We start from the raw sequence: 18,992 nt of genomic DNA on the forward strand, positions 1-18,992 counted from the left end.
AGATGCACTGCAATGAGCATGGACTCGTAACTTGTGAGTGTACAATTAGGTCCATAGTAAGTACTGACATAGAGTTTGTGATTGTGCACTAACTGCCTCTGAAATAGCACCAATTCACTAATTTTGTCCCATCTCCTTGGCTTTAGGGTATTTCCATGTCTTGCCTCTGTAACCTTGCATAGTCTGGGGTCAGGCTCCATGAAGTTGAGATTAAGGTGGTGCACAGGTCACATCATCTAATGAATGACTCAGTTTTTCTGTGACCACACACAGCACGCCTTTATGCCTCTGGTTTGGATTAATCCTACAACAGTGTAAATCTGGGATGAGCAAACATCTCCATGATCGTTAACAGAAACCTCTGGAATATCAAAAATAATGAAAACAAATTTTTTGTTTATTTTCTGAAATAACACTCAAACAACACTGCATTTAAAGAAAATCATGACAAAAAAAACAAACATTTAGAAATGGCTTTAAACTCTAACGAAGTCAGCATCAGTTATTAAAATTGTTCCTTCCATCTGCTTATAAGGCACATTAAAGATCAGTTTCACTATTCATGACATCTCAAATTATGACTCAAAAAGGCTGTAGACAATTATTGTCCAATTCAATAAACACTCTTCAACTCTACAAATTAAAATATGCAATCAATGAATATTTTAACTCCATTAGCAAAGTTAGAATTTTAGGCAAAAGTCCTGACATCAATCTGAGCTCTGTAAAAGCTGACTTGTGTCTTTGTAATGTTTAGTACTTTATGATTATTGAAATTTCTGACATACAGAGGCCGTCATCCATTAAACAGCTGATTCAGTCAATGCAAAATGAATCTGATTATCTCTGAGTTTGGGATTGGGGGAAAAAAAAATTTGATGGCAGTTAACTGTTACTAAAAAGTAACGAGGCAGAGTGCAAACTCTGCCTCGTCAGCATTTGTCCATGAAATAAGTTATCCATAATAATTTGTCAAATATATGAAACGATATGTTAATACTGCAGAGCTGACAGAGAACTGATCCACCAGACTCGAGGTGCCAAAGTATCCTGTTAAAGCTGGAGTTTACTCCTTTGCTCTCCACATATTCTTTGTTAATGCATGCATGCATCTGCTACATTTTGAAGGTAAAATGTTATCAGCTGTGCCACGTTTAAAGTACTATGTAAATATAGAGTCCATAAGGAGGCCCTGAGCCAGACTGTGACTTGTGGTGGGGACAAAAAAAACAAAAACCCCCCCAAAAAAACAAGAGTCCCACACCTGGAAACACTTCTCTGACATCACTGTTCAAACCATCTAACAAAAGAGTAGGGAAGGAATGTGCAGCATGGAGACTGTGTCCAAGTCCTGTCAGTGTAGAGTGATCTCTTCTTCATCATCACATTCATCAGTAGCCGAGTCCTTACTTTCATTCCCATTTCGCTGCAGTAACGGCAGCTCAAGTTCTGGGCTCTTACTCTTGAGCTGCCTTAAAGAAGGACCCTTATCTGATGGAAGATAGAAAATTTACACCATCAGCATGGTCACCACCCTGCAAAGTCTCCTTCCTCCTTTCCTTTCTTTCCTTGTTAAAGATTCTGAAGAAAACTGTGACATTACATGTAGAAAATGTGATATGTAAACTAGAAATCGGAGAACAGACTGTTCGGTGAACAAGGGCACATTCTCAAACGTAACTTACAACAAAAAAAATTTACATATTCAAAATCCCTGGATTTTACTAAAAGGGAGCTTACCAATGGTTTTTGTGTAGAAAATAAAAATATATTATATGCCATTAAAAAAAATGCTTTGAGTATTTTTATGTTTTTAGGATGTAGAGCAGTAAATATGGTGAAAACATAAATAAAACTTACTTTTAGTATAATATGTCTTGAGTCCCACGTGTAATGAAATACCACACAGACACACAGCGAATCCCAGCCAGTTGAGCATACTCATTTTGTCTCCCATCAGAAAAGCGGCTAAAAGCAGAGTGCATACTTCCTGCAGGAAATCAACACAAGGAACAGAGAAGACTTCATTAGACAGCTCTGAAAAAACCCAAGTCCACATGTAACACAGTAACAATCCCTTATTTATTACATAACATTTTTAGAACATATTTACATGTAAGTACACTGAGATCAAAAAACAAAACAATGTATGTGTAGACATACTTAGTCAATAAAGTTGATTTTCATAATAAAGATGTTATATGCTTACATCCAAAGCCCTAGTGAACCCTCTGATCTGTCAGAACATCCACAAAGATTACACATAACTGCTTTAGTAGCTCAGAGTAAGCACCAAAAGAACCGCAACCTCCCATATTAAACTCAGCTATGGCTCTGGTATTGCGGACAGATTTTCTTTGGCTTCACCAATCTAATTCAATTCTACTGATATAGCACCAATTCACAACAGCAGTCACCTCAAGGCACTTCTAGTGGCAGCCATCCACCAGCTGGAGGTGAAAAAAAAGATGCTGACAACACAGAAAGTAAGTAATTACCTTAAAGATCCCTGATATGGATAAGGTGAGGCTGGAGGTTCGGGAGACCAGCAGGAACTCAGAGAAGCCCAAACCAAAGGCCAGCAAGCCGCCAATGCTTAATGTGAAGAGGGAATACAGGAGAGGCGAGAGCTCCGTCACCCGGAATAACTTCTCTGAGGTGCTGAGGCTCAGCCCTGCAGGCACAGAGGAAAGAATCAGGACAGATTTTTTAGGAGTGGCAGCACTCCAGGTAGATCGGCAATTATGCAGTTACAATAGTTTTCCACGGACTGCTTATAGGGCTTGCCCACTCATGTCTTTTGAAAGTCCAATATCTTGTAGAGATTTTATAAAGGAGTTCCTTTTTGTTCTTCTAATGAGAGGCGTGTGGTGAACCACACTGCCACTTCTGCTTGAATCAGCAGTGTTTTATTTGTAGATTACAGCTCTGGTGTGCAATGTTACGTGCTTGACTGTGGCACAAAAGCAGAGGCCCTCTGTCACTGAGCTACATCTGGACTGATGTGCTCATGTGAGTCCACTCAGTAAGGCTGCCCTTAAGAACAGTGAGACCACTTCTCGTAAATTCCATTTCATAAATTATAAAGAATTTGGGATATCATTTATCTGAAGTGAAGGCAGCTGGACCACACCTCAAACAATCCCCTTCCACTCCAACGTCCACAAATGCATACTTGTCCCACACACTTGTTTGTTCTTGTTCCTGTGCCCATCGTCTCACTCCCATGTCATCTCTGATCTGCCAGGCCAGGATGAACCGCGAGGAGAGAGAAGACGAGGCAACAGGAGTTTAACAAAATGCGAGATTCTTGCAGCCTTTAAAGCAGTGTCGGTGAAAAGAACTGTGGCTACATTACTGGACCAGTTTTTTGCTTTTAATTCACGGTGTGGCACAATGTGACGCATGGATCTCTGCCTTTGTTTATTATGTCATACGTTTTAGGAATTGAGACGGACTTCAAGACTCTGGACTGCAACTGATGTACAGGTGGGAGTACAGAGGAGAGACGTTACAAGGGAGCCCAAAGCAGAGAAATGAGAAGAGCTCGTAGGGTGCTAGAGCTTATTTGCAATTTCAACACGTTGTATTGTGCTGAAACCAATCAGGGCTGTGTTTTAAATTTCACAACTTTTCACACTTTGGTTCTTGGGCCTGCCAGAGTCCAGTAGCAGAAGGAAAAGAAACACTGTGGGTGCCCATTAATCAAGCACCTGCTACAGGGCTTTGATAATCCTCCACTTTCTGCAGCTGAGCTGAACCCCTGAGAAACTACTGCTAATCTATTACACATGTGAGCTATTGCCTATTTACATGTAAATGAGGTGTGGGTGTCAGAATAGGCACCGTGTTGACACATAATCACTTTCTTATGACCATCACGCTGCACAGTGGGGTCTGTAAAGGTTTTCAAAAGACTTGAAATGCCATAATTAGGGGCTACAAAAGCTCACACAATTCAAATTAGAACAACGATTAAGGGATTTAGGAAAAAACACAGCACACAGATTTGAGTGCCGACTTGGCTGAAAGCATTAAAGATGTAAGAAAACAACTAAGCGATCTGCCTATGGAGGAAATAGAAAAGAAACTGAGATTCACAAAACAAACATTTTATGAATCTGGTTCCAAAGCAACCAAAATACTGGCTAAACGGTTAAAATCAATACAAATAAGTAATGCAGTTAATAAGATTAGAGATCCAAACACCAAGGAACTACTATATGAACCAACACAGATAAAAAAAATAAATAAAAAAAAGCCTTTCAAAAATACTATAAAACATCGTATAATCAACCCGACCAGAAAAACGGACAAGAAATTGAAGAGTACTTGGCTCAGTTAGACCTTCCTTCTATTGGGACAACTCAAAATGAATTTTTAACTAAACCAATCACTAAGGAAGAACTGGATAAGGCAATAAGGAGATTGAAATCTAATAAAAGTCCAGGGAGTGATGGGTATCCCAATGAGTGGTATAAGACCTTTAAAGAGGACTTGGCTCCTATTTTGAGATTCTTTTAACTGGACATTAAAACACGCTAAAATTCCACCCTCTTGGAAAGAGGCCATTATATCAGTCTTACCAAAAGAAGGTAAAAACAGGAAAAACTGTGACTCTTATCACCCAATCTCTATCTTAAATGTGGATTATAAATTATTTACATCCATAATCACAAGACGCTTAGAGCCGTTTCTCCCAGATCTGGTGGATGAAGACCAGACAGGATTAAGGAGCGACAGACACTAGATAATATACGACGCACTTTGCATATAATTAACGGAGTTAATAAAGAGAAAATCCCAACAGCCTTAGTGAGCTTAGATGCTGAAAAGGCCTTTGATAGAGTCTCTTGGATATTTATTTTTGCTGTTTTGAAAAGAATGGGCTTTAACAGTATCTTCATCGAGTGTATACAATCCTTGTACCACAGGCTAGAGGGGACCTGACAGACAGTTTTGAGCTCTTCAGAGGAACCAGGCAAGGTTGCTGAATCCAGCCCTTTTTGCTCTGTATATCGAGCCTTTGGCTCTGTGATGGCATGCCACACATGGTAAGCTCCACACCTCACCACTAGTTGATTCACCTTAGTTTAATTTACAGTCGCTACTGTAAAATATTCTACTTATTGTTCAATGCTGTTTCTTTATTAAATGTATGTATTTTTCCATCACACCTTCCCATGTTTATATGGCGTGCACATATTAACCTTGCAAGGTCAAAGTTCTGTTTTATGTTATATTAATACATCTTTCTTTGTTTGAGTTACCTGGGGGTTGGCTTCTCCTCCTGTCTGGCAAAAGGTGTGACAAAGGGCTGGGAGACCTGAAGTACCACTGACAGCCTAATTGGATTGCACCACATGCTTGATTGCCTGGGGGGTGTTTCATGTTTGTTTAATTGTTTTGTATTAGTTGCTTATATGGCAGCCATTTTGTTTTCCCCGTGTGTGTCATTTGGTTTAGCAAAACCAGTATTTAAGTTCCCCCGTGTGTCGTTTCAGCAGGTCAGTTTATCATATGTTTGAGGTTTTGGTAATTATTATCTTGAGTTTAGTCTATTGAGTTGACCTCTTTTATTGGTCTGCCTGTTTAAGTTTTGGCTTTGTTAAATATATTTTCATATTTTTGGGTCAATAAAACCCCTTTTTTGAATTAAAACCACCTGTGTCCTTTATGCTTTACTGCTTGGTCCCTGACAGGCTCAGTATATACGGCAAAGTGCAGACTTAAAAAGGGGTTTTAGTTTCTAAAATTGAACAACGAATAGGTCTCTTTGCTGATGATATAATTATATACCTACAGGATCCTGACACGACCTTTCCTCGATTGATTAAAGCATTAAAATATTTTGGCAAAAATTCAGGGTATAAACTAAATATCGTAAATGGCCTGCATTTGTATAGCGCTTTTCTAGTCATTAAGGACCCCAAAGCGCTTTACACTACATTCAGTCATTCACACATTCACACACTGGCGATAGCAAGCTACATTGTAGCCACAGCTGCCCTGGGGCGCACTGACAGAGGCGAGGCTGCCGGACACAAGGAAAGACTCAAGTACTTTGTCTGAATTATTTCCCCAAAGATTCAATTCAAAACGAATATAAATTAAAATGGGACTCAAATAAGATCAAATATTTAAGTGTCTATCTAACTAGCAAAATAAGTACACTATACGAGGCAAATTATGTAAAGATTAGTAATACAATCCAAAAAGATTTGATTAAATGGGCTCCACTTGTCATGGACCTTAGCTCAAGAATAGAGGTAATAAGAATGAATGAGCTTCCTCGACTACTGTATCTATTCACTTCATTGCCAGTCCATATACCTGATGCACAATTTGGTAGATGGGATAAATTAGTTAGTAGATTTATTTGGAAAGGGACAAAGCCAAGAATAAGATTTAAAATACTCCAATTAAGAAAAGAAAAAGGAGGACTTGCCCTCCCGAATTTCAAGGAATATTGTTTACTGGTGTTCACCGGATTACACCTCAAAATGGAAGCATATGGAGATAAATTATTGCTCATCATGTCATCCACAAGCAAGATTGGGAGGAGAAACTATCCAGTCTACGAACACAAATCTCATTACTGAATTCACTATTAAACTCTGGTGGATTATAGTGAAGAAATATAGAATTATAGAAGACTGTAAATTGCTGATTTGGCCTGCATATTCTCGAAAATTCCAAAGTGGACAATGGGATAGTACATTTTTAAGATGGGTCAATAAAGGAATTACAGCAATGTGCACATTAATAGATGGGAAAACATTAAAATCCTTTGAGAATCTACAGAGACAGTTTGGACTGGATAAATCAGATTTATTTAGGTATTTTCAATTAAGACATTTTTACAAATTAGGAAGAAGTTCTTGAGAGAAGGAAGCCATATAATAGAAATAATAACAGGTGCATATAAAAATCCTCCAAGAATTTTATCGAAATTATATAATGGTCTGCAAAATTTGAATAGGAATGAAACATTATATATCAAACAAAAGCAGGAATCTGAATTACATCTTGAGTTGTCAGAGGATGACTGGCGATCCGTATGTATCACACAGCATAATTCCACCAGCTCTAGACGATGGAGAGAATATGGCTGGAAAAATGTGATTAGGTTCTTTATTACTCAAGCAAGCAGCTGAAAACACCCCAACGATGCTGGAGATTATGTGGAGACTGGGACACCAATCATTCTCATGTGTTTTGGAAGTGTAAAGATATCAAACCTTACTGGGAAAGCATTGCAGTAACAATGAAGAAAGTGCTGGGGTATGACGTGCCGTGTAAGGCACGAGTATTTTGGAAAAAGGGAAAAAAATAAGGAGGACCGTTACTTGTTTAAAATTATGTTGTCGTCAAGCAAAAAGGTAATAACAAAAAACTAGCTGAAAAGTGACCCTTTAAAATTGGAAGAATGGGCTGATGTAATCGAGGACATATATATAATGGAGAAAATGACCTACACCTTGAGACTGAAATCTGACAAACACCAAAAACAGTGGACAAAATGGATATCCTATAAGACTCACTCAGCCCCATAAGGCAGGGACCTCTCCTCCTTGTTTTTGGGTTTTTTTTTCCCCCTCTTCCACAGATTAGGTGTCCTTTATTCCTTTTAGTTTGTTTCTTTTTTCATATTTTTGTTTGCATGTACTATAAATTTGGAAAAAGTACAAAATAAAAAGTAAAAAAAAAATAAAATTAGGGGCTACAGAGCTTAATTTAATGCAGCGACAAAACATGAAAGACAATGAACTTATGTCTATACTCACCTTCATTAAACAGGAAGAGAGGAAAGAGCCCAAGGAACATGAGAGGTTGGAGGTGGTACATGGCATCTATTGGGTTTTGAAGGCCTAAAACAGTGCGACATGAAAAAGATGAAAAATGCAGGGAACTGTGTCCCAGCTGGGAAACCTCAAATCATAGCAGAGTTTTAAAATCAGTGCTTTACAAGCCTGGCATATAGTTAAAAGTTACTGATGTTGGGCTTCAATGTGTTTACTTTGTAAATACTTATGGATAGATGTTGCTGTATAAACTCAGAGGAAAGACAGTGGGAAGCAACAACCCCACTTCACCTGCTGTTAATGTTGTGTCAAAACCTGCATTAGAGTCATCACTGGTGGATCTTGTTAACTTGTTGTAGACCATTCAAGGATAACAGCTAGGTTGAAACCACATAACAAGATATTTTAGGTCTCTATGATAGTTGTTTTCCTTTTTTTTTTTTTGTATTTCACACCAATCCTCTTTGAAATGGCGTGTGTATCATGTTTTACTGTATATCTGATGAAAGCCACAGCCCAAAATTCATTGGTGTAGATCCAGGTTATAGGCTTTTTAACCTCTTTGGAAGCTGTCACTCCACAGTGGCTGAACACTTACCCAGCTCTGCTTTCTGCATGAGGACCTGAGTGAGGGTCCATCGAATCCCCCCTATGAAGGATGCTAGGAGCACCAGAATAAAGCCTTCCAGATTAAACTGGGTCGACTCAAAGGTAAACATAAAGAGACCGCAGGAGATCAACAGGACCACCAGGATCAGAAACGGGTTCTGGATTAAAAGGGAGAAAAGACAACGACACGCAGCAGTTTCAAGTTAAAATTGCACAGGAAACAGAAGAAGAAAGTAGAGGATAACAGGTAAAAGAAGAACAGAACAAAGCACAAGCTAGAGGAGAGAGTAGACGAGAGGTAATGATTGCTCATTACTGCTCATGTGATGAAACCCCCATCAAGCTGCACAAAAACACCACTGTGCTCTGTAACAGGAAGTGATACAATACCACAGTGAGAGCTCAAACGCCTCAAAGCGCTGTGACTGACTGTTGTGATTTGGTGCTAAAGGTGGACAGAATTAAATCTTTAAGCTATGACACCATTAAGAAAAATTGGCAAATTTATAACCGAACCGGTTATAAATTTGTGCAGGTGCAGGACTTTTTTCAGATTAGAAAGTTCTCATGTTCTGCTACAGCCACGGTGCACTTTGTGAACGTTGCTGGATGTCTGCTTTGTGCATTGCACCACAATCGAGGAAACAGACTAAAAGAATTGCCTCTTGCATCATTTTGTATAAGAAGCATGCTTAATTCTCCAGTTGTGTCTGTGTGACATTAAAGTGAAGACAAAACTGCAGTGCTAGCACTGCTGTCAGTGTCATGTGATCGGTACACTCACCGGCTCCTCCAGTTTAAAGACCAGAGAGAAAAACAGGATAAAAAGCACTGCTGAGGACTTGGTCATGGTATACCTTGAATGACACAAAATAAAAGTCGTAGAATATGTAAAGAACAATACAATGACTGGTTAAGATAAAATACTGACACATATGAACTTCTAATAAAAATGTCCAAACCACAAACTTACAGGCTAATGGTGATGAAGAGGAAGCTCCAATTGGAAAGTCCAATATCCAGCGCTGTTGCGATGGCTGCAGGTAAGAAGGACAGAACTTAGGAGTACAGGATGACAGGTTCATTTTAAAACCACTCATTTCAGTGCATTTAGAGTGACTAAACGCATTTAGAGCACAAATACTAAAAAACAAAAAACAACAACAACAACAACAACAACAACAACAACAAGTATGTATATAATCAATCCCACATATTAAAATCACCTTGATGTCGTTTTAGTGCATAAAGTAAAACAGAACAAAATATTAATTACTTTTGATTTAATTTCTTTGGATTTTTGCTTTTCTTAGTCTTTGATTCACTTTTTCCTTCTGACTCTTTTAAACTAATCTTATGACAACTTAAGTTTGTGCAGAATTTTAGTTTAAATGAGGCAAAACTGGTTTGGAACGGTTCATTTAATGCACTTGCTTTTAGATATCTTCATCATTCTGGTCGGGGTTGTCGTATTTATTCTCTCCACGTGGACTTTAGACGAAGCATTCCACAGAGCTTAGTCAATCGGTGAACCCGATAAGAGGCGACTGTCCCCCGTCTAAATCACCAGTCTCCAGACGCAAGATAAAACTCACCCGTGGGTGCTACTTTTCTGAGGTACTCTTTCCACCTCAGAGTAACGCGAGGTTTCCCTGTCCACCACTGCACAGCCTGTCGTGTCAGAGCTGACAGACAGAAGATGATGGTGAGGTGAACTAAAGTCATGAAGAGGGGGTAATGGAAGCCCTAAGAAAGAGAGAGAAACAGTTGGGGTCATCTAGGGTGGACTAGTCAGTGTAAGTCTCTTTCTCAGGATCCAGGAGATCCCCAGACAAGCAAAGCTGAGCGTCCTCAGGTGCTCATTTTCATTAATCACCTTTAATACAACCAAGCATGTTATAAGAAACTGACAAGGCTGTATGAGCTTCTTTACTCACCTTCATTAGCCATTTGTTATAGAATGTGATGCCTATAGAGAAGACATAGTAGAGAAGAACTAATCCAACAGTGCGCAGCCCCCTGCACAGGAACTGGACTGGGCACGCCATACGGGACTGCCAGGACCAGCTGTCCACAACACACAGCTACTGCAGAGGGGCCATCTCCGACCTGAACCCACATCCTCCCCGAACAGCCATACCAGACCTTTTTACAGCAGAAACACCGCAGAGAAGAAAAGCAAGGTAAGAGCAGGGCTGCGTTTGTGCATATTAATGCTAGTTAGTGGAACAGGCGCTCAGACAGAATTTAAGCGAAACCTATTTGATACAATGTTAGCATAACGGCAAAATTCATTTTAGCTCAAATTAAACGTTATCAGCTACTAGCATTCTCTTAACTGGTTGTGCTAGCGGATAAGCAGCTGGTAACAATGTTATGCTAATCTTTAAATCTGTCCGTTAACCAACAGGAACATCAGACAGCCCCAGCAGACGAACTCACCAGCAACAGTGCTTCAACAGTGACTGAGAGAGGAAGGCTCACTGGATAGCTGCTACGTTTTATAGGTCAAACTGGCTTCTTCGTTAACTTGCCTTATAGTTCATTAGGCAAGGCAAGTTTATTTGTATAGCACAATTCAACAACAAGGTGATTCAAAGTGCTTTACAGAGACATTAGAAACAAGAACAAATAAAAAGCATGATTTAGCTAACATTAGCCTGTCATTTAGCATCTATATTGACTTGTTAACATTATCAGGCCAGTAATTAGCTATAATACTCAATCCGGTTGACTGAGATAAGCTTTGAACATCACTTGGCAGGGCAGGAGTCCACAGCAAAATCCACGGGGACGTGTCACTTACTCACGGCAATGAGCACGTGCTGAGCCCCCGCGGTCAGGCTCTCAGTGTTTACTTAGAATCTGAGCCCTCTGTTCAAGCACCGAGATCCATTTCTTTCCACGAATGCTGTGAGGTGTTGTTCTTCGATCAGCCACTTGAACAATGCTCCTGTTTCCACTCACACCACCAACTTGCCATCGCCCATTGTGCATAGTTTGTCTAGGTCTAAGGTTTAGCTAAAATAATACCAAATGAAATTGGCTTAGCTTAAACACACGTGAATATAGCTTTTTACATTCTAAGCAAGCTACGTGTCGGTGATTCCCGCATACACCCGGCGATATGAAATTAAGTTTGGGCTTCCGATGCAATCAAACAGATCGTGCTTTAAAAGAAACTCACCGTCAGCTGTGTTGGCTATACTGACGAATAACACGAGTAAATTTAAACACTGGCCACAAGGGGGGAGTATCTGTGATTTCTAGCCCTGTCTGTTTCCTCTCCAAACCACCACTTCCTCAGTCAAGGAAACAAAACCGGAAGTCGGCGCACTTAACAAGCTGTTGTTGTGAGACAGTCGTGAACAAGCACAAGGTAAGGTTAATGCTAACGCGTATTTAACAATGAGCAGCTAATGTTGAGGTTTGAATAACGCTTGCGGGTGTTTTTCAGCAAATGGCGGAGGAGGAGGACGAGCCAGGCTTCGACGAAGAGTTGGAGGACGGCTCCGGCGGGGTGGATGTCGGCTACGGCAAGAGAAAGAGACTCTTCTCCAAGGAGCTCCGGTGCATGATGTACGGATTTGGAGATGACCAGAACCCTTACACGGAGTCTGTGGATATTCTGGAGGATCTGGTGATCGAGTTTATCACGGAAATGACCCACAAGGCCATGTCTATCGGGCGCCAGGGTCGCGTCCAGGTGGAGGACATCGTTTTCCTCATTCGCAAAGATCCCAGGAAGTTTGCTAGAGTCAAAGATCTGCTGACCATGAACGAGGAGCTGAAGAGAGCTCGGAAAGCTTTTGATGAAGCAAATTATGGCTCTTAAACTCACAACGGGACTGGTTGTTATTCCTCCCATGACCTTTGTTTCTTTTAATTTACTGTTCGTTTGCTCGTGAGTTCATTCAGTCTTCAGACTGCATGTTTGCGTCATGTGTGTGTTTATAGACAGTATAACAATAACAACGAATTTCAGTGTATATGCTTGATTTCAGACTTTTTGGTTATGTAAAATAAAGCAACTTGCCAATAGTTTTAAAATGACCAGGTCCTCGTCTCTTTTGCACAAACAACTTTTTTTTTTTTTTTTTTAAGCACCAGAACCAGAAAACATAACACTTTGTTTTAAAGCACAGCATTGTGCTGTGTTACCAATCTGATACGTGAAGAGTGGATCTGCACAAGAATTTAAGCATGATTTTATTTTGAATAAGTAAAGAAAAAATAAGTATGTAACTTAAACCCACAGATTGAATCCTCAAATGTATGTGAAGTATCTAAAGAAAAGGCTTTAGATTCAGGTTGTGTAAATGACATTACACGAGAAGGGTTGCTCTTCATGTCCCCCTTCTGGACAGGCTGTGGTAATGAAACAAAAAACACAATACAGTAAATTAAGCCACAAACTGCTGAGCAGCTGAAATCCTGTGTCAAGCACGAGTGAAAAACAAACCCAAAAAAAGAAGCCAATTTGCCTTGTAAAACTACACTTAGGCTGCTGCCCCCGCAACCTGGCCTCGGATAAAGCGGATGAAGATGGATGGAAACTACACCAGCTGGTGTCATCATCTCCCAAACACAGAGGGAAATGTGTTCCAGTCCCAAGTTTTCAGGAGCAAGTTGCTGGTATTCAAAAATAGGAGTGTTCCAGATTTTTTTTTTTATAGAAAAGTGTCATAAATATTTGTCAAAGCAGACAGTTTGCAACCCGCAATTAAACTTTATCAGCACAGCCAGGAATACTAGACATGATGCCGACCTCATCTGTGCCCACATGTGTGATGAACTGAGGTTTTCCGACTGTCCGTAATGTCCAAATAATTCTGACCTCAGTCGAGGCTTTTGGTTATTTTAAAAGCAAAACTGGCTGTGGTTGGAACAAAACGGACAAAAAGAGGAAAAGAAACAGATTTTATTAATATTCCTCAAAACAAAATTATTACACAGACCATAAATATGACAGACCAACTACAAGTGAGCATGTGTTAGTTCATTTATTTCAAGCAAATTACTTCTTTATACAGTGAAGTGATTGAATTAATTGGTCTAAGCAGCAGGTAACAAGCTGCCCGTCTATCTAGAATACATCTAGATCAGAGCTTTACCAGCAGAGAGGGGGAGGGGGTCACTGATGACACGACATGCCATGCATACTGCAAAAGCTGTGTGCAGTGAAAAAAACCCCTGTTGCAGCCTTGCTGTCCTGTTACAGGGCTGGGTGTCAGCATGGCATCTAGGGGATGTCTGCATTTACAAGCGAGCCAGGGGAAAGATGTTGCCCAGCCAGCGACCCCCCACTGGGTGCTCTAGCTGTCTGTTGAGGACTTCTATAAGGATGGAGAAGAAAGGCAGTGAACCAGGTGGACAAGAGGGAGAAGGAGGGAGTGGGTCAGAATGGGGGTTCACAGAAGGGTGGAGGAATGTCCATGAGTCTTTCTTGTTCTACTGCACATTCTCCATCATCTTGAGGAATTCTGATAAAGAAAAGAGAAATTGGACAGCATTACTTTTTACATCCATTTCTTTATTTACTTGAATAAACTGTAAAGGAACAGGTAGTAGTTCAGCTCAAGCAGGAAGCCGGGGTGTAATTTGATTTTAAGATGATGACAGGAGTGTAGGAACTGTACAACACAGCCTAGCAGGCAACAATATGATCCCTAAAGTCTGACTGTAAAACCTGATATGCCATAGAACAAGACTGATACAGCTTATTGGTACTCTAGCAAAGCTGCAGCCTCTTAATAAACAGGATTTCCCCCCTCATGCACTCTCTACCTCCTTCATAGAGACTCCTCAAGGTTCAATAATAAGTGAGCTGACAGCTTCATCATTTTCATTTGACACATACCGTCAAAGTCCAGCATGCCGTCGCTGTTCTTGTCTCCTTCCTTCAGCAGCTCATCGATCTCCTCCTCTGAGATGGCCTCGCCGGTGCTGCGGATGATAAGGGCAAACTCTTCTCTGTCGATGTAACCGTCGCCGTTCCTGCGCACACGACAACAACAAAATGTGCGTGAATGTAAAGATCGAGTAAAGGTGATATAGCAACAAAAAAGCCCCAAAACAAAACACGCGCGCGCGCGCACACACACACACACAAACGATTAGTGTAAACCGTGTGAGCGCGAGCTTACTTGTCAAACACACGGAAGCAGTCTGACAACTCTTCCTCGCTCTTTCCGGCCTGGTCCTCCTTCATCAGTCTCACCATCATGACCAAGAACTCCTCGAAGTCGATGGTGCCGCTACCTGAGGGTTTAGTGGAGCCACGTGATTGATACGCATCAGATCAACCCATTGTCGTAATAACTTTGTTGACCGTTTTACGCATGGAAACACCGGGAGTTCAATGGAACAACCCAGAATTTGTTAGTGCAGTAAAAATGTCATGTTGACGGGGTGTTTAGAAGTACCACCACCTCTAATTACTGAATTACCATAAAGTGTCCCTGTGTGTAAAAACACTTAAGACACACAGCTGTTCTGCTGTGTCGCCATCAGGCATAAACTATATTTCCCGTTTCTCACCGTCCTCATCGACCTCCTCGATGATCTCATCCAGCTCCTCTCTTGTCGGGTTCTGACCCAGCATCCTCATCACGTTACCCAACTCCTTGGTGCTGATATCACCGCCACCATCGGTGTCGAACAAGTCAAAGGCGGCCTTGAACTCTGGAGAAACGAGAATTGAATGAAGGCGTGTGTTTGTTCCAAGCTGGTCTCATTTCTCAGTTTGGTACTTTTCTGCTTTATTGTTCTTTTTCACCGAGCATTAATCGTTGCGATAGGACACTATTATCCTTTAAAATAGCACCCGGTTTGCTTTTATCGACTGAAAAACTGCGAGGTCCGCTTCTTTGTGAATAATTCTCATTGTGCTATTCTTGGTTTTTCTTTCATACCAGTTTGCTCCATCTGGCTTCACGCCGTGGATCTGCATTCTCTTTAGGCTGTACGAGCTCTTGCTGGTAGAAAAAAAAAGATCTGAAGTAGAACTGATTGGCTTATTGTGTGATTGCATTTAAGGGTGGTATAATTAAAAACATGTATCACGCGTGTTTCATTTCATAGCTTACTGTAATGGCGTTATTTAGACTAAGCAATAGTACTGTACTCACCAGTCAACATATCCTCGCTCAGGTAGGAGCGGGCCTCTTGTTGCGCGTCAGTCTGGAAGAAAGCAGTGTCCAGTGCATCACTTCACTCATTACATGTTTCATTTAGGCTTAGTTGATTGTTCCAGTTAAACTTGCTTGTCTTAGCCAAGCACGGTGGCAAAATAATTCTTTATCATATTTTCTATTCGTTTTAAACAACCTACCCCCCACCCCCACCCCCCCACCCCTAAACTACACGGATCATCTCCACTGTGCGTAAAAGTATTTTTACGCACAGTGGAGATGATACAGTTCAGAGATTCAGGATTGATATTTTAAACTTGTGACTGTAATATTTACAGAGTGATTAATGGTTGTAATAATGATACTGAAACATGCTATCACAAGTCACACGATAACATGGGTGCATCTCGAAAGGATTCTTGAGCTTGATGAAAATTAGTCTGGCTATTTCAGGCTCAACACATTAGCTTCGCTGTATAAGGCCTGCAGACATCCAATCCCGAGGAATTTGTTGCCTAAGCAGAATCAGCACCTTCCCAGCTGACACCCATCCTGCCCATCAACACCCATTGTTAACTTCCCACAAGGATTAAAAGTAGTCTATTTACAACAGATAACTGGCTAAAATAGGAGTTTGAGCATATTTCATATCAATTTAACTCAAAACCAGCAGAGAACAAAAAAAAAACTACGTGGAAAAAAATGCTGAATTACTAAAAAGAAAAAACAACTATTTTAGGGGAAAGCAACATATACATATCTGAACAACACCAACAGAAAGAAATATGCTTCTCAGAAACTCAGCTAATGATTTTTACACATTCACATGCCTTTATTCCTTTATTGCTCACTCTCTAATGAAATCAGCCGATAGCTGAACTGGTCATTTGCACAACTGATTGGTCTTACCATGTTTGTGGATTAGCTTTTCCCCCCCAAATATCCAAGGATAAAAGAAAAGCCCAAAGGAGTGGTCAATCCGTGTGCACCCCAACAGAGAGACTAGACATCAAGTGATGGTTCAGAGACACTTTAAACGGGACAAGGAGGTCCCGCCCCCTGCCTCTCACAGGCCTCCAGATTTAGTATCCTGAACTTTTAGGGTTCTGGGGCCAGGGCAAGCCAATCACACTTTCGAGGTGAACGCTCCACTTTATTGAAGTTGTGGTTTTAAGTATGCTAAAGAAGTAAAGGATACATTTTCAAAGTTTGTGGGGGAAATGCATGAAAGCGTCACACTGAGATTGTCCTCAGATGTTGGATATGAGAAGGAACCCAGCTTACTTTAAGAGAATTCACTCTGGAAAACCAGAGAGAAAGAAAACTGAAAATACAGAAATTTTCTATAAGATAAATCTAAAAGCACCATACTTCTTAGAAAAGGCACCCTCCCTTCGAAATAATAAAATACAAACACAAATTTGGCTCACATCAGTGCATGCATGTCAGTGTACTGTTGATTTCTATTTTGCCTTGTAAATACAAAACAGAAAACAACAAGGGGGAGCCAAAGATTAGTGAGTAAGCTTTGGGTTTTGTGGTGATGGAGATTCAATCTGGATGGGAAACTTTAAACCAAGAGGAAAATGCTGTGAGACCAGACCTCTAACCCCTCCTTAGAGGTGCCCTGAATAGCCGGCAGATTTCAGACCCTGCTGCTACTTAACTTATTAAACACAACCAGCTACTCCTTATATGGTGTGCAGTTCCCAAGGGAGGGACCCAAGGTAAGAGACCAGAAGGGAGGACAGGATACTGAGAAGAGGAGCAGACCTGAAGAGAAGGAGGTGGGAGGTGCTTTTGAGAGGTGGTGGTGGTGGGGGCTTGCAGACTATATACTCCAGAGGGAGAGCTGCACGTTGCAAGGGGAGATTTAACTCATCCGCTCTGTGAATGTCCAGCTCAAGCCTTTGATTCTTGGGTTTGCATCTCATGCTTGGGGCTATAATCTGAGGGTTATTGACTTCTGTGCTGGAAGACTACTTCATGAACAGGCTACATGCTTAGGAGAAGACTAAAGGTTTATTTGAAACAGATATTTTATCAAATATGAGACTTCTTTTTTGTTTAAAAAGACAAGGAGCATATTAGTTACCATCTATACAACTATAGTTTGCATGGGGGCTAGTTTGAATCTGGGACTGGAGAAGTAAGATTTAGTCAAATCTAGGGAGGCTGTAGAGTGCATGGTGTGTCATCTGAATGATCTCTCTAACTAGGTTCATGTATCTGAGAATCATGTGGCCATTCAGATAAAGGTAATGTGAAAGTCCCAGAAAGGCCACAAGAGACAAAAATCTAACAATATAAGACATGTTGGACATGCACAGCAGAATTATTTACAAGGATGACCAAAAAGTGGGAGAAGAAGTTGGTTTATTTAGAAAGTAAAGATTAGGGTTGAGAAGATATGCGACGTGCGATGGTGGAGGGCGGGGCCAGCGTGGCGGTGTAGCATTTCTGGAGCAACAGCAGCTGCCAAAGGGGACAGCTGGGTAGTGGGCATAAGGAGGCACCCAGGGAAGAGAGCCTTCGTCTTAAAAGGTTTGGATGGATATTTATAGACATCCTCAACAAGTTCCCAGGTTTCATGTGAGAAGGAAAAACGTGGTGGGTTGCAGTGTTTGTCTTGAATCCATTTTGAAATCTCAGAAAGTTATCCTATACATATTTGTGGACGGGCTCCTAGAATTTAGAGCTTGCTCTGAGCAGATTTCCATCACACATGTGCTTCAGTTTCTCGCTGAGGACGGATCACCAAGGAATGTAGAGCTGGTGTCTTTACTGGACGTTCTCCATCATCTTCAGAAATTCTAGAGACAGAATCAGAGGCCAAATGAGTCAATCGGCCTGCCTGTCAAACCCACCACACAGTGTAGATAAAGCCTGTACATGAGAAATGAGATTTTTATATTTATTGTCTGGGGATCTAGAAACCCTATCCATACGTAAATGGACTGATCCTTATAAGGTTTCTACTCTCTGAGAGCACTCAAAGCCCTTTACACAACATACAGCATGCCTCATTCACCCATTTGTATAAGAACATTTCTTTCTATGCTTATGTACGTTCTACCTAACGTTCACACACATTCTCACTCTAATAGATGTGTTGGAGAGCAAGCTGGGGTTAGTATCTTGTCCAAGGACATTTGGCATGCAGACTGGAGCAGCCAGGGATCAAACCACCAATCTTCTGATTAGTAGATGGTCTACCTCCTGATCTACAGCCACCCCAATATTTAAAATATATATTGTGTACGAAATGTTTAAAATAAAAATGATACAAATAAGGATCTTGACGACACAGCAAGGTATAAGACAAGAATGAATTAGAATTTTAAATGTTTGGTTGACCCTGCACTCTGACCCCCGATTACTATCCAAGACATGTTTCTATACTAGGTATGCTAATTTATTTATGCAATTTCATTTTTATATATAT

The 18,992-nt window shown here is 40.7% G+C and overlaps 4 protein-coding genes across 7 annotated transcripts in view; 1 reads left to right on the plus strand and 3 right to left on the minus strand.

The window, feature by feature from the left end:
• Positions 1-444: 444 nt before the first annotated feature.
• Positions 445-11,653, minus strand: slc35h1 (solute carrier family 35 member H1). 4 transcript variants are annotated; one of them, XM_005744662.2, is made up of 10 exons: positions 11,602-11,653; positions 10,352-10,559; positions 10,010-10,160; positions 9,388-9,451; positions 9,199-9,271; positions 8,404-8,572; positions 7,788-7,871; positions 2,499-2,674; positions 1,861-1,990; positions 445-1,491 (listed from the first exon to the last, which is right to left on the minus strand). In XM_005744662.2, exons 2-10 carry the CDS (start codon positions 10,460-10,462, stop codon positions 1,355-1,357), a joined length of 1,095 nt encoding a protein of 364 aa, XP_005744719.1. In that variant the 5' UTR covers positions 10,463-10,559; positions 11,602-11,653; the 3' UTR covers positions 445-1,354. The 4 variants fall into 4 exon arrangements, with proteins under 4 accessions (XP_005744719.1, XP_005744720.1, XP_005744721.1 ...); XM_005744663.2 differs by lacking the exon at positions 11,602-11,653 and adding an exon at positions 11,221-11,595; XM_005744664.2 differs by lacking the exon at positions 11,602-11,653 and adding an exon at positions 10,857-11,005.
• A 52-nt stretch (positions 11,654-11,705) lies between these two features.
• Positions 11,706-12,467, plus strand: taf13 (TATA-box binding protein associated factor 13). Its single transcript, XM_005744661.1, has 2 exons — positions 11,706-11,793; positions 11,872-12,467. The coding sequence occupies exon 2, from the start codon at positions 11,875-11,877 to the stop codon at positions 12,247-12,249; it is 375 nt and encodes a 124-aa protein (XP_005744718.1). The 5' UTR covers positions 11,706-11,793; positions 11,872-11,874; the 3' UTR covers positions 12,250-12,467.
• A 931-nt stretch (positions 12,468-13,398) lies between these two features.
• Positions 13,399-16,569, minus strand: tnnc2.2 (troponin C2, fast skeletal type, tandem duplicate 2). Its single transcript, XM_005744665.2, has 6 exons — positions 16,457-16,569; positions 15,545-15,596; positions 14,955-15,098; positions 14,561-14,675; positions 14,275-14,411; positions 13,399-13,897 (listed from the first exon to the last, which is right to left on the minus strand). The coding sequence occupies exons 1-6, from the start codon at positions 16,457-16,459 to the stop codon at positions 13,866-13,868; spliced, it is 483 nt and encodes a 160-aa protein (XP_005744722.1). The 5' UTR covers positions 16,460-16,569; the 3' UTR covers positions 13,399-13,865.
• Positions 16,570-17,905: 1,336 nt separating this feature from the next.
• Positions 17,906-18,992, minus strand: part of LOC102215014 (troponin C, skeletal muscle) — a 9,068-nt gene continuing 7,981 nt past the window's right edge. The window contains exon 6 of the mRNA XM_005744666.2: positions 17,906-18,360. Coding sequence (XP_005744723.1) covers positions 18,329-18,360 — 32 coding nt within the window. The 3' untranslated portion in view covers positions 17,906-18,328. The remainder of the gene's footprint in view (positions 18,361-18,992) is intronic.

This window comes from Pundamilia nyererei, unplaced genomic scaffold (genome assembly GCF_000239375.1).
Source record: "Pundamilia nyererei isolate P.nyererei 1_Seehausen unplaced genomic scaffold, PunNye1.0 scaffold00147, whole genome shotgun sequence".
NCBI classification, from domain to species: Eukaryota; Metazoa; Chordata; class Actinopteri; order Cichliformes; family Cichlidae; genus Pundamilia; species Pundamilia nyererei.